This window comes from Carcharodon carcharias, chromosome 9 (assembly GCF_017639515.1).
Source record: "Carcharodon carcharias isolate sCarCar2 chromosome 9, sCarCar2.pri, whole genome shotgun sequence".
NCBI classification, from domain to species: domain Eukaryota; kingdom Metazoa; phylum Chordata; class Chondrichthyes; order Lamniformes; family Lamnidae; genus Carcharodon; species Carcharodon carcharias.
In genome coordinates this window covers 130370464-130384777 of record NC_054475.1, presented here as the reverse complement: position 1 = coordinate 130384777, position 14314 = coordinate 130370464, and the positions used below count along the sequence as shown (strand labels likewise).

General features: G+C 42.8%; 1 protein-coding gene across 2 annotated transcripts in view; it reads left to right on the top strand.

Annotated features, from left to right (window-relative positions):
• Positions 1-14314, top strand: part of efnb1 (ephrin-B1) — a 229906-nt gene that overhangs the window by 195277 nt on the left and 20315 nt on the right. For both annotated transcript variants that reach the window (XM_041195082.1, XM_041195081.1), the window contains exon 3: positions 12659-12751. In XM_041195082.1, the coding sequence (XP_041051016.1) occupies positions 12659-12751 (93 nt within the window). The remainder of the gene's footprint in view (positions 1-12658; positions 12752-14314) is intronic.

Below are 14314 nucleotides of genomic sequence, written 5' to 3'. Positions count from 1 at the left end.
TGGTGCCTGGGGAATGATGACTAGACACTTTCTCAGCAGTCATGTGATCTCTTTGGAGAGGCAAAAAAAAATAGAGACACCCCCAGGGCCATAAAGGGGAAAACAAAATACTCCTTAAACCAAGATTGGTCAGGAAATCTCTCCAGTCAGTTTGCATAATAATAGTAAGAATAGCTCACAGTGTTGCAGACTTACCATGTCTAACATTTGATTATCTCTGAGAAGCTTCTTATATATTTCCTGGAAATCACCTGGCCATTGCTAAGCTGTGATAATAGTCTCTGTGAAGAGGGTGAGTGGAAAGCTCAATGAGTGATGATGATGCTTTAGGTCATCATGGACGACCTGATGAGACCGACAACTTGCATGATGCTGCCACAAATTGTTCTATTTATAACACTTGTAGCGTGAATAATTCAATATGTGGGTAGGGCTGAGTTAGTTCAAGAGAGGGAACTGCCTACAACAATTTCATTTTCTGTATGATGTCAAGCCAATGTGCATTTACCCTAAGCCATCAGCCAATTATTTTGATTAAGAGATGCATAAAATGGAGATTTGTTGCTCCTCTTATTTGATAGGTTATACCAACTAACTTTTCCTAATTACTTTTCCTTCAGACATAATGCCTGCTTTGTTCAGAATCTTTGTTCAGAATCTCAACCAAGCCTGGTTTCCATAGCAACAATCAGTATTTTCCATCAAAGTTTCCTTAATGTTTGTTTTAAAACTTATGAATACCTTTATGGCAGACCCAGCAGCCATATTGGACCAGCAAGAATAACATTGGCAGTGTGAATATCTTTCCTCTAGTGAGCTCTCCTTCCACAAGTAGGTTAATTCTGCACTTGGTTGCAGACTAAATGACCATTAAGAATTCACCCAACAGCCCGAAACATTATTTGCACTCCAAATAATAGTGGTTTACTTGCAGATATTGTTACATTTCAAAAGAAAATTATTAATGGGGATTTATCCTATCCTTTGCTTAACATTTAGTTGCTGCGCTGACATTGTACTGCCGGCTCTGTTAATCATTGCTACAGAACTCTAGTGAGAACTCTACTCCACACCTGATGATACAATCTGAAGTTGCCATTTCCCCAAGTCCTGCTCTGAAGGACTAGTAGAATATGGAATTGTTGCAGAAGTTGCTTCAGGGCAGAACCCACAGCACAATTATCTTCATGTGCTTCATTGACGACCTTCTCCCATCATAAGGTTAGAAATGGGGATGTTCGCTGATGCTTGAACAGTTTTCAATTCCATTCACTATTCCTCAGGTAATGAACATTATATGCAAAATATTTGCATGTAAAGCAAGGCAACAAATTTCAGACTTAGGCTGATAATTGGGCAGTAACATTTGTACCACACAAGTTCCAGGCAATGACCATTTGTAACAAAATGAAGTGTAACAACTCACCGTGACATTCAGTGGCGTCACCGTTGTTCAAGGTGGGGGATTCAACATTCTGGGACTTAACAGTGACTAGAAACTGAACTGAATTGGATCATCCATATAAATACTGTGGCCACAAGTGCAGGTCAGTTGCTGGGAATTCTGTGATGAGTGATCCATCACCTGACTTCCCAAATCTGTCCACCCCTACCAAACCTGTCCACCCCTACAAGGTACAAGCCAGGAATGTGATGAAGTAGCCTTCACTTGCCTGGATGAGTGCAGCTTCAACAATTCTCAAGAGGCTTGACACTATCCTGGATGAAGGACACTATCCTGGATGAAGTAGCCCTCATGATCAGCAACCCGTTCACCACCTCAAATGCTCGCTCCCTCCCTCACCAATGCACCATGTCAGTAGAGTGTATGACCTAACAAGATGCAATGCAACAATTCACCAAGGCTCCTTTGACAGTGACTTGTGAACCCATGATCTCTACCACGTGGAAGGCCAAGGGCAGCAGATGCATTGGAATACCATCACCTACCTCAGGGGAGGCGGTGGCATAGTGGTATTGTTGTTGGACTAGTAATCCAGAGACCCAGGGTAATGCTCTAGGGAGCTGGGTTCAATGCTGGAATTTGAATTCAATAAAAATCTGAAATTAAAAGTCTAATGATGACCATGAAACCATTGTCGATTGTTGTAAAAATCCATCTGGTTCACTACTATCCTTTAGTGGGAGGAAATCTGTCATCCTGACCTGGTTTGACCTACATGTGACTCCAGACCCACAGCAATGTGTAACTCTTAAATGCCCTATGAAATGGCCTAGCAAGCCACTCAAACCGCTGCAAAGTCTCAGAAAGGAATGAAACCGGATGGACCACCCAACATCGACCTAGGTACCAGAAATGACAACGGCAAACTTAGCTCTATCGACCCTGCAAAGTCCTCCTTACCAACATCTGGGGACTAGTGCCAAAATTGGGAGAGCTGTCTCACAGACTAGTCAAGCAACAACCTGACATTGTTTTCCTCACGGAATCACATCTTACAGATAAGGTCCCAGACACCACCATCACCATCCCTGGGTATGTCCTGTCCCACTGGCAGGACAAGCCCAGCTGAGGTGGTGGCACAGTGATATACAATCAGGAAGGAGTTCCCCTGGGAGTCCTTAACATCGACTCCAGACCCCATGAAGTCTCATGGCATCAGGTCAAACACAGGCAAGGAAACCTCCTGCTGATTGCCAAGTATCGCCCTCCCTCAGCTGATGAATCAGTGCTCCTCCATGTTGAACACCATTTGGAGAAAGGACTGAGGGTGGCAAGGGCCACCTTGGTTATGTCCATCACCGAGAGTGGCTCGATAGCACCACTACTGACCGAGCTGGCCGAGTCCTAAAGGACATAGCTGCTAGACTGGGTCTGTGGCAGGTGGTGAGGGAACCAACAAGAGGGAAAAACATACTTCACCTCATCCTCACCAACCTACCTGCCGCAGATGCATCTGTCCATGACACCACGGCATAATCATTGTGGAGACAAAGTCCCAGCTTCACATTGAGGATGCCCTCCATCGTGTTGTGTGGCACTACCACTGTACTAACTGGGATAGATTTCGAACAGATCTAGCAACTCAAGACTGGGCATCCATGAGGTGTAGTGGGCCATCAGCAGCAGTGAATTGTGCTCAACCACAATCTGTAACCTCATGGCCCAGCATATCCCTCACTCTACCATTACCATCAAGCCAAGGGATCAATCCTGGTTCAATGAAGAGTGCAGGAGAGCAGACCAGGAGCAGTACAAGGCATACCTAAAAATGAGGTATCAACCTGGTGAAGCTATAACAAGGACTACTCACATGCCAAACAGCATAAGCAGCAAATGATAGACAGAGCTAAGTAATCCCACTATCAAAGGATCAGATCTAAGCTCTCAGCCCTGCCACATCCAGTCGTGAATGGTCGTGGACAATTAAACAACCCTCTGGAGGAGGTGGCCCCACAAATATCCACATCCTCAATGGTGAGGAGCTCAGCACAACAGTGCAAAAGTTAAGGCTGGAGCATTCGCAACAATCTTCAGCCAGAAGTGCCGAGCGGATGATCCATCTCAGTCTCCTCCAGAGGTCCCCAGCATCACAGAAGCCAGTCTTCAGCCAATTTGACTCACTCCACATGATATTAAGAAACAGCTGAAGGCACTGGATACTACAAAGGCTATGGGCCCTGACAATATTCCAGCAACAGTACTGAAGACTTGTGCTCCAGAACTTGCTGCGCCCCTAGCCAAGCTGTTCCATTACAGCTACAACATTGGCATCTACCCAGCTATTGGAAAATTGCCCAGGTATGTCCTGTACAGAAAAAGCAGGACAAATCTAACCCAGCCAATATAGTGCCCCATCAGTCTACCCTCAATCACCAGTAAAGTAATGGAAGGGGTCATCAACAGTGCTATCATGTGGCAGTTCTTTAGCAATAACCTGCTCACTGATGCCCAGTTTAGATTCCACCAGGGCCACTCAGCTCCTGACCTCATTACAGCCTTGGTTCAGACATGGACAAAAAAGCGGAACTCTCGAGGTGAGGTGAAAGTGACTGCCCTTGACATCAAGGCCACATTTGACTGAAGTGTAGCATCAGGGACCCCTAGCAGAACTGGAGTAAATGGGAATCAGGGGGAAAATTCTCCACTGGTTGGACTCATATCTAGCACAAAGGAAGATGTTTGTAGTTATTGAAGGTCATCATCTCAGCTCCAGGACATCACTGCAGGAGTTGCTCAAGTTGTGCCCTCGGCCCAATCTTCTTCAACTGCTTCATCAATAACCTTTCTTCCATCATAAGGGCAGAAGTTCACTGATCATTGCACAATCTTCAGCACCATTCACAACTCCTCAAATATTGAAGCAGTCCGTGTTCAAATGTAGCAAGACCTAGACAATATCCGGGCTTGGGCTGACAATTGGCAAGTAATATTCATGACACAAAAGTGCCAGGGAACGACCATCTCTAACAATGGAGAATCTAGCCATTGCCCCTTGACGTTCAATGGCATTACCATCATTGAATCCCCCACTGTCAGCATCCTGGGGTTACCATTGACCAGAAATTGAACTGGACTAGCCATATAAATACTGTGGCTACAAGAGCAGGTTAGAGGCTAGGAATCCTGCAACGAGTAACTCACTTCCTGACTCCCCAAAGCCTGTCCACCATCTACAAGGTACAAGTCAGGAGTGTGATGGAATACTTCCCAGTTGCCTGGAAGAGTGCAGCTCAAGAAGCTTGACACTGTCCAGGAGAAAGCAATTGATTGGCACCGCATCCACAAACGTTCACTCCCTCCACCATCGATGCACAGTAGCAGCAGTGAGTACCATCTACAAGATGCATTGCAGCAAGGGCAGCATATAAATGGGAACGCCACCACCTGCAAGTTCCCCTGAAAGTCACTCACCATCCTGTCTTGGAAATATATTGCTGTTCCTTCAGTGTTGCTGGGTCAAAATCCTGGAATTCCCTTTCTAACAGCACAGTGGGTGTACCTACACCACATGGACTGCAGCAGTTCAAGAAGGCAGCTCATCACCACCTCCTCAAGGGCAACAAGGGCTGGGCAATAAATGCTGGCCCAGCCTACGAAGCCCACATCCCGTGAATGAATTAAAAACACATGCAAATTTCCTTCCAAGTCACATATCATCCTGACTTGGAGATATGTCACCGTTCCTTCATCATTGCTGGGACAAAATCCTGAAACTCCCTATCTAGCAGCGCTGTGGGAGTACCTTCACCAAACTAATTGCAACAAATTGGAAATAAATGCTGACCCTGTCAGTGATACCCACACGCAATGAATAACTTAAGAAAATGTTAAACAAAGAAAGCTGTCCCTCACTAGACACATCTCCTGAACAAAAAAGCTTATAGTGACAAATTATCAAATATGCTTTTTGTCATGATGCTCAGAACATACGTTTCTGCTGGCACAAATATTTTCAGATGTGTCTTTCAGATATTTAATTCAAGTGATTATTTTGTTGAAGTGGCGTTGAATTCCTAGTTAAATGGAAGCTTATTGTACTGCTAGTTTTTAATTATCAGTTGAGCTTCATGGTTCCTTGGAATCTGATTTTTAGTCTGCCGGAATTATTGAGTTAATAAGCTGAAGGTCAAAAATACTTGGCAATTACTTGTTTCTGCAAGGGTTTCCAATTTACATGCAAAGAGATCTTGACTGTACTGATCACATGGGTGCAAGCATAACCTCATACCCTACTGAATGCGTGCCCATGCATGGGTTAAGCGTATTGTAAACAGGCTAGGTGTATCATCTTGTACCTGCCCTGGCTTCAGTATGTTGTACCTGGATTACTAACTCGGTACACACAGATTGGTGACTGAATCTGGCAACTTTGGTACACCCAGCTACTCACTTCATATACTCACAAAACTACTGGGGGAGGAAATGCTTGGAATTTTAACCCTGTCAATTATGGGAGAAGGAAAATACCAAGGGAGGTTAAGGCATACCACTTATTGGAGGTAATGGGAACGAATGAGTTAGAGTAGGAGACATTGTGAGATCTTGACAGTTAGACAAATCTCAAAGTAGGTGACTTGGACATAGGACTTTTGTGTGCTGATGGGAATGCTACAAAGTCACACATTATTTGTGATCTTTTGCCAGCTTGATAGTTGAAGTGCAAACAGTTTTGGCAGTGTGTATAAAATAACCAAATGCAGTCTTCATCAGACCTGCGCACAACAAACTGATCCATAATTCAAAACAGCATTAAACTTGAGTCTGGTCCAAAAAACAAGGGAGCAAATAGATAGCCTTGGTCAGCTTGGAATCATTCCAGAAATGATATTAATGAATGTTGAATATATAACTAGTCCTGAATAGGCAGTCAGCAAAAAATGTTATTGTGCTTTATAAGGAGGAATGTAAACAGATTCTGCATTGGTAGCCAACAGATATTAGCTCTCATCTCATAGTTGTTTCAATTTTTTGGGGGGTGTGGTGAGTGCTTTTTCTATATATAGTTTTAATTCTGACCTTCCTGTGCCCTTCTGTTTCCTTTGCTAAGTGGAGTTTCAATTTTGAGGGCTCTGTGCTCTAATTATTTGACTGTTTTTCAGCTAAATAGGTGCTTCAGAGATTAAGCTAATGGGTTGGGGTGCACAAGGTGTATAAAGGAGCCTCTTAGTTGAAGGCATAAGAAATCAAAGAGTTATTTAAAGTGGTTAAACTCACTGGCTGAATAATACAGGGGTGGGGAGGTGGGTGATGCAGAAGGCATGCTTCCCCCGGAAACCACATCAGTGTGGAGCCGATGCGTTCCATGCCAAGCTGCCCAGAAGCCACACTGCACTGTGAGCCGAACTAATGAGGGCCAAGTGGGACCTCCACCCCTGATTGGAACAGACGTCCCGCCCTCTGGTGTTGCTGGCCAATCGGATTGGCATCAGTGACCACTGATGGGATTGCTGGAGAAAAAAAGACCCCAAGGCCTTGGATCACTGGAGCAGGTAAGTCTGCGATTTTGGGCAGGGAGGCGTTGGGTAGGTTAGGGAGAGGGGCAGTGCTGGGTAGGGGCTTGGGTTTAAGGGAGGGAGCAGGTAGGAAGGAAGAGAAGAGTTCAACCTAACGGCAGCCCCTGAAGAGCGACCGCCCTCTTCCTTCCCGTCCTCAAGCACTTCAGGTAAAAATCACTCCCGCCTTGCTGCCCATGCCAAAGGTTTTATGGCAAGGCCAGCGTATTATCAAGTACAACTGGCTTGATAACAAACCTGATTGACCATTAATTGGTCTGCTGTGTTCTGGGGGTGAGCTTGTGGGTGGGTGGGAAGGTCGTGGGATGGGCACCCAATAAGGTTGGAGCTACCTTATAGCTTTTGTTTTGTATGCTCAACTTGTTCTTGGGCAGGAGGAGCCACAATTTCACCTTCAACAACCCAGTTCCTCAGGATTGTTGCAACCTCCTCCACCTCAATTTCTGACATCCATCCGTAAATAAACCATCCAATAGCGACATAATTGTTCTGTCAAACAAATGAAACCATTTAATACCAAAACCTCAATGATTGTTGTATCATTATTACTGTTTATTATTAAATATATTCTGTTCTATATATAAAATTTTGTTTATAGAATTTTCTGGAGGGTGAAAACTCTTATTATCCTTTGCTTTTACAAGTTTTCATAAACTTGCAACTTTATTTAACTAACAAAACGAGTTACAAAAACTAAAACAAAGAGTTACAGGAGGCTGGTCAGCTTTGAATCGTGGGGGGCCCATTGTGTCTAATTTTCATGTGGAACTTCGAATAATTTATTTTTAACATAGGTAATTATCCATGGACCCCAGTTTGTCAAGTTAACTTTTACTTTAAAGGTGACAAATGAATTTGAATTTTGTTTCTCCCCTTACTGATCAGCAGTTACCATTTTGTGTTGATCCTCTCACTATGGGAAATTCCTGGAGCTAGCCATTGATCTTTCTAATTGGTGGCTTCTCTGGCTATAATTCATCCTACTCTGAGGAGCTGCATTGTAATGTAGGTAGGAGTGGATTATGCAATTGGGTACACCAAAGCCAAAACATTTCAGTTGCCTGCTCCTTGCTGGAGATATTGACATTTCTCAGGATGTTTCCTTGTCAGGCATCTCAAATCTGCAATACACTCTGTGGGCTACAATACCAGCTCTAGCATGATTATCAAAAATCAGAGCCCAGTGCAATTTAGAATTTCACGGTAAACCTTTCCTGAATTACTGCGATTTGATATGTCAGCAGGGGATGGCGACAAGCTCTTGAACTGTGCTACCATGGAGCACACAAATGTGGGCTGTTGCTTTATAGCTAGAGTTTCCGTGGAAAACTATTACCTGGACTAGTAGGCAAGAGTGTATGGTCTTAATACTTTGGAAAATTTCTCCCAAGGTTTAATGTCCCCTTGGCTATCTGCACTAGCAAGTTCCCTTTTCCAGATAATAAGGTTATTTGAGAAGTTATTCAGGTTTCACTCCTCCTCATTTTTACTTATATGGTGACACCTCATTCAGGTAGCCATTTGGAAACCATCTCCCATTGTTGTCAAATATGGCATGCTTCTTATCCTTTGCGGTATTTATGTTTGACTGAGCAATGGCTACCAGTGGCAATTGCCGTTTCTAGCAACTGCCATTTATCAGACCAAGCATGTATGGTTCCCCATATATAATTAGACTCATCTGCACATCTGTTATCAGTCACAGTCTTGCCCCTAACTTGTGTCTCTGATTTAATTTTCCCCTTCTAGAGCAATCAGAATCTGCTGCCAGAGGCTAACATTCTGGTGGAGGTGTAGGATTGTGTCCCAAAGCCTCCCAGCTCCCCTTCCTACTGTATCAGTCACCACATCTATAGCAAGTTCAGTTGAAATAGCTTTATCAGTCTTAACTTTACACACATTTTGAACAATTTAAAAATCATCTGTTCCATTTGTCTGAAGTGGCACAAAATCTACTCTAGAGCAATAAGGAGAATTTAAATCTAAACAACTGAGTATGTTTACTTCCCTCCCCCCCCCACCCAACCACCTTATCCAACTCTAATAATGCACACGTGTGGTTACTTTCATCAAAATTATATGCAATGTCTGATAAACAGATAATCATTACTCACTTTGCAACAGCTTCAAATGCTAACCCTCCTTCACAGAATCACAGATTTGTTACAGCACAGAGGAGGCCATTTGGCCCATCATGTCTGCACTGGCTCTCTGAATGAGTAACTCACTTAATGCCATTCTCCTGCCTTCTCCCCGTAACACTGCACATTCTTCCTTTTCAGATAACAGTTTAATTCCCTTTTAAACGCTTCAATTGAACTTCCCTCCACCACACACTTAGGCAGTGCATTCCAGACCCTAACCACTCGCCGTGTGAAAACGCTTTTCCTCATGTTGCTTTTGCTTCTTTTCCCAATGACTTTAAATCTGTGCCCTCTTGTTCTCGATGCTTTCACGAGTGGGAACAGTTTCTCCCTATCTACTCTATCCAGTCCCCTCATGCTTTTAAGTACCTCTACCAAAACTCCTCTCAGCCTTCTTTTTCCCAAGGAAAGCATTTCTAGCTTCTCCACTCTCTCTTCATTTCTGAAGTTCCTCATCCCTAGAACCATTCTTGTGAATCTTTTCTGCACTCTATCCAATGCCTTCACATCCTTCCTAAAATGTGGAGCTCAAAACTGGAAGCAGTACTCCAGCTGAGGCCGAACTAGTGTTTGTACAAGTTCAACATAACCTCCTTGCTCTTCGCCCATATTAATAAAGCCTTGGATACTACATGCGTTATTAATTGCTCTCCCAACCTGTCCTACCACCTTCAATGACCTATGCACATATACACCCAGGTCCCTCTGCTCTTGCACTGCCTTTAGAGTTGTACCCTTTATGTAATGCTGCCTCTCCATGTTCATCCTGCCAAAATGAATCATTTCAGACTTCTCCGCATTGAACTTATCTTCCACCTGTCCACCCATTCCACCAATTTCTCTATGCCCTTTTAAATTTTACACTATCCTCCCCACAGTTCACCATGCTCCCAAGTTTTGTATCATTAGCAAACTTTAAAATTGCGCCCTGAGCACCAAGGTTTAGGTCATTAATGTAAATCAGGAAAAGTAAGGGTCCCAAAACTGACCCCTAGGGAACTCCACTACAAACCTTCCTCAAGCCCCTCTGTTTCCTGTCACTCAACCAATTCCATATCCATGTTGCTACTGTCCCTTTTATTTCATGAGCTATAACGTTGCTCACAAGTCTGTTGTGTGGCACTGTACCAAATACCTTTTGGAAGCCCAGGTACATCATATCAACAGCATCACTCCTCTCTGTTACCTCTTCAAAAATCTCCAGCAAATTCGTTAAACATGATTTTTCCTTGAGAAATCTGTGTTTGCTTTCTTTAATTAACCACATTTGTTCCATGTGACATTTAATTTTGTCCAATATTATTGTTTCTAAAAGTTTCCCCAACACCAAAGTTAAACTGACTGGCTTGTAATTGCTTGGCTTATCCTTACACTCACCCTTTTTGGAACAAAGGTATAACATTTGCAATTCTCCAGTCCTCTGGCACCATCCTGAGTCCAGGGAAGACCACAATTTCCACTCTCGCTTCCCTCAGTATCCTTGGGTGCATCTCATCTGGTCTTGATGTCTTATCCACTTTAGATGTAGGCAGCCTATCCAATACCAGCTCCTTATCAACTTTATATCCTTCTAATGTCTGAATTACCTCCTCTTTCACCCTGGCCTGGGTAGCATCTTCTTCCTTGGTAAAGCCAGATGCAAAGAATTCATTTAATATTTCAGTTATGTCCTCTGCCTCCATGCATAAATGCCCTTTTTGGTCCCTAATCAACCCTACCCCTCCTTTACCATCCTTTTACTACTTATATACCTTTAGAATTCCCTTTTATGTTAGCTGCCAGTCTCTTTTCATACTCCCTCTTTGCTTCTCTTATTTGTATTTTCACCTTTCCTCTGAACATTCTGTATTCAGCCTGTTTCTCAGTTGTAGTTTCTACCTGCTATCTGTCATAAGCACACTTTTTCTTCTTTATCTCAATTTCTATCTCTGTCATCCAGATAGCTCTGGCTTTGTTTTTCCTAATGTTCCTTTCGAGGGAACATGCCATGACTGTGCCTGAAATACCTCTTCTTTGAAGGTAGTCCATTGTTAAGCAACTGTTCCTCCTGCCAACCGTTGACTCTAATTTATTCGGCCCAGATCCGTTCTTACCACATTGAAGTTGGCTTTCCCCCATTTAATTGCTCTTAGCAAAGTTAGCAACGTTATCCTTAACAAAGTAAGGTATTCAAATTTGAATAGAGGTTTATCCTTCTAAATTAGGGGTGAGGGAAGATTCTGTATTTGGTATTAAATGTGAAAAATGTCAGTCTAAACAGATTTAACAATTCAAGCAGACCTAAAACAACCAGAAAAACTAAAAATGTAGTCATGTGAAAAAATATGCCTTTTCAACTCTAACTTGCACTTCTAACTCCTCAATTTGAGGAGAAGGTAATTTTCTCCTTGTTTCTTTGTTAAGAACTTGGCAAGGCCCAAATGTCAGTTTAAAAAAAAAATGCTGTGCTTATACACCAATGATCAACCTACATAAAACCTCAGCGGATGCAAAAGCCTTCAACAACTTCTAGTCAAAATTCCAAACACGTTTATGAATTTAGAACATAATTTAATAATAGCTAATGGCAATGGTGCAGGTTAGCAACTTTAGCAGCACTTTCCTCATGGTTTGTGCATATGCATGCTCTCGTGCTGGTTCTCACTTTTGCTTCTTTCACTTCTCTCACCTGTCTCTCGACAATCTTATGGTTTTTGCTTTATTCACCCACTTTACCCCTCATCATGCCTTGATGGCGGAAGACAGATGAACGTGACATACCATGGCAACAGATCTCCTGGTAGGAGTTGCTACAAGCAGCAGCATCCCCTGCAGTGGGATGAGACCTGACCCCATCTCACCATACTCCAGTCTGTACGCAATGCACCCGCCTACAGCTGGGAACAATAACTTATTGATGCGAGAAATAATAAGATTGTTCCTGTGTTGAGGAAAAATAAGACCTCATACTGAGAAAATCAGCCAAAGACCACAGTGCAGGACACCACCAACATTGAAAGCAGTAAGGTGGGAGTCATGGGAAATCAAGAAGCAGTAGTTACGTGATGCCAAGCTTGGTTTTTTGATGTAAATCCAGCTAGCAGAAACCACGGAAAGCATCAACTGATAACCTTGGCTGTGGTTGATTTGTTGGCGATTGTTAAGCAAATTTATTTAATAAATTCTGGTCAGTAAGGAAATCGGAGAGTTTGTATGTCACACCCTGGACTGCAGTGTTTAAGTGTCATGAATGGACAAGAGGGTAAGATAAATGAACGCAGGTTCTGAGGACCCCTTCCTCAATTTGTTAATTTTTTTTCTCCTGAAGGAGATCTGGCTAGTACGCTCCCTCAAGCAGTGCAATCAAGAAATGGGTCAGCTGCTCATTTGTCTCATTGCAGTTTGTGGAAAATTGCTGCCACAAGACAGTTACTTACCTTTGTAACATTTCAGAGTAATTCACTATGAAAAATCATTCTGATTCTCTATTATCTCTTGTACATGTCAGTCTTTATCTGTACCAAATCACTGAATGTTGAGTTTCTCCTTTCTTGCAGCTACTTCCAATGGGTCATACGAAGGTTTGGAGAACAGAAACGGTGGAGTATGCAAAACTCGATCCATGAAGATAGTTATGAAAGTTGGACAAGGTAAACAGTGAATCTCTAACCTAACCTCGTGGTATGTTCCTGAAATGTGTAACTAAAATCACAGTTGTCTGCAATATGATTTGTTAAAACGACAACAGGTCCCCTCTCAGCTTTGAGGTCCCAAACTACAGTACTAATTTCGGATTTGGTGTGCTGGGAAATGCTTATGTAAACTGTAGAGTTGGTATACCAGGGCATGATTGCTAAATGAAGAGGAATGCCTGAGTCTTTCTATTTCCCCTCCCCACTTCTGCCACCCACCCCCGTCATGCGCGCACACACACACACAAAACATTCAGAGTTGGGTCCAAAAGCTGAGCATTGAGTTTTATTCTGTGTAGAATCCTAGAATTACCAAAAACAGAAAGTTATCCTGTGCAGTACCATTGTTGGATCAATGCTTTAGTGTTACTACAATCTTTGACAACGCATTCACGTGCACGCACCTAATTTCTGGGATCCTATTTATGCCTGTGTATGATGTCTGTATGTATCTGATTTGTTTTTGTCTACCTGTCCAGATGCAACTGACTTTTTTGCCTGACAGTCCATTTATTGCAATTTTTGTATGTGCCTGTGTGTTGCTATGCAGATGTCTTTGTCTATCTGTTTGTCCACCTGTCTTTTTCATGTCTGTATGATTGTGTCTCCATATTTCCATTTGTGCCTCTGCCTATCATTGATTGTGAATTTGTCTATTTTTCTGCATATCACTTTGCTATATATCTTCATATTACTGTGCCTGCCTACCTTTTAAAATGCTATTTCAACAATTTATCCTGAATCAAAATGGCTGATTTTACTCTGCCTGCCAGATACTCAGTTTAATTGCTCCATCAATGTGCCAGATCCAGAAAGGACTTTATATGATTTCAGTTTGCAACCCTGGATTCAGTATTCACATTAATGCTGAGGGTGAAATGCTGATGATATTCCGGTACAAATTTAAATCAAATGAGAATGCAATCTGAAGTCAGAGTTCAGTGGCTCCTCAGTACCTTTTAGAGTGTGAGCTTTAGAAACGTTTTGGTTTCATTTCGCCTTGCTGGGACGCAGTTCCATGGGTATTAACTACTGCCTAACACCCTGCTCAAATCTCTATGCACTTTCCAGCAGGGATTTCGGGATAGCAATTACAGGAGCAGGGAGCCTACCTGTTTTTCCCTTTGTTAACCCAAGGGTATGGTGGCTAATTGTAACACACTGTGACCCTAGCTAAATATGTGTTTCCTCTTCCTCCTTAATTTGTGTTGGGGACGGGACTGCGGGCAGGGGCGGGGGTGGGCGGGAATGTGAATTTTGAAAGCAAATAAAGAAGGCCCCAGTTGTTACCTGATTATCAGCCTATGCTAATACATTCTGATCACAGAGAGAGAACATGCACAGAGGCAGAGATACACTTCCAGGAACCAATCACTAAACAGAAAATTTAACGTTTGCAGAAATTTCTGAGAAAGTTACAAAGTAATCCTCTCAAAGTCATGATGACTCCAGCATTTGCCTTCTGCTACCCTCACTGCATCCAGACCCAAGAAGTGTCCCAGTGAAACAAATCACAAATTC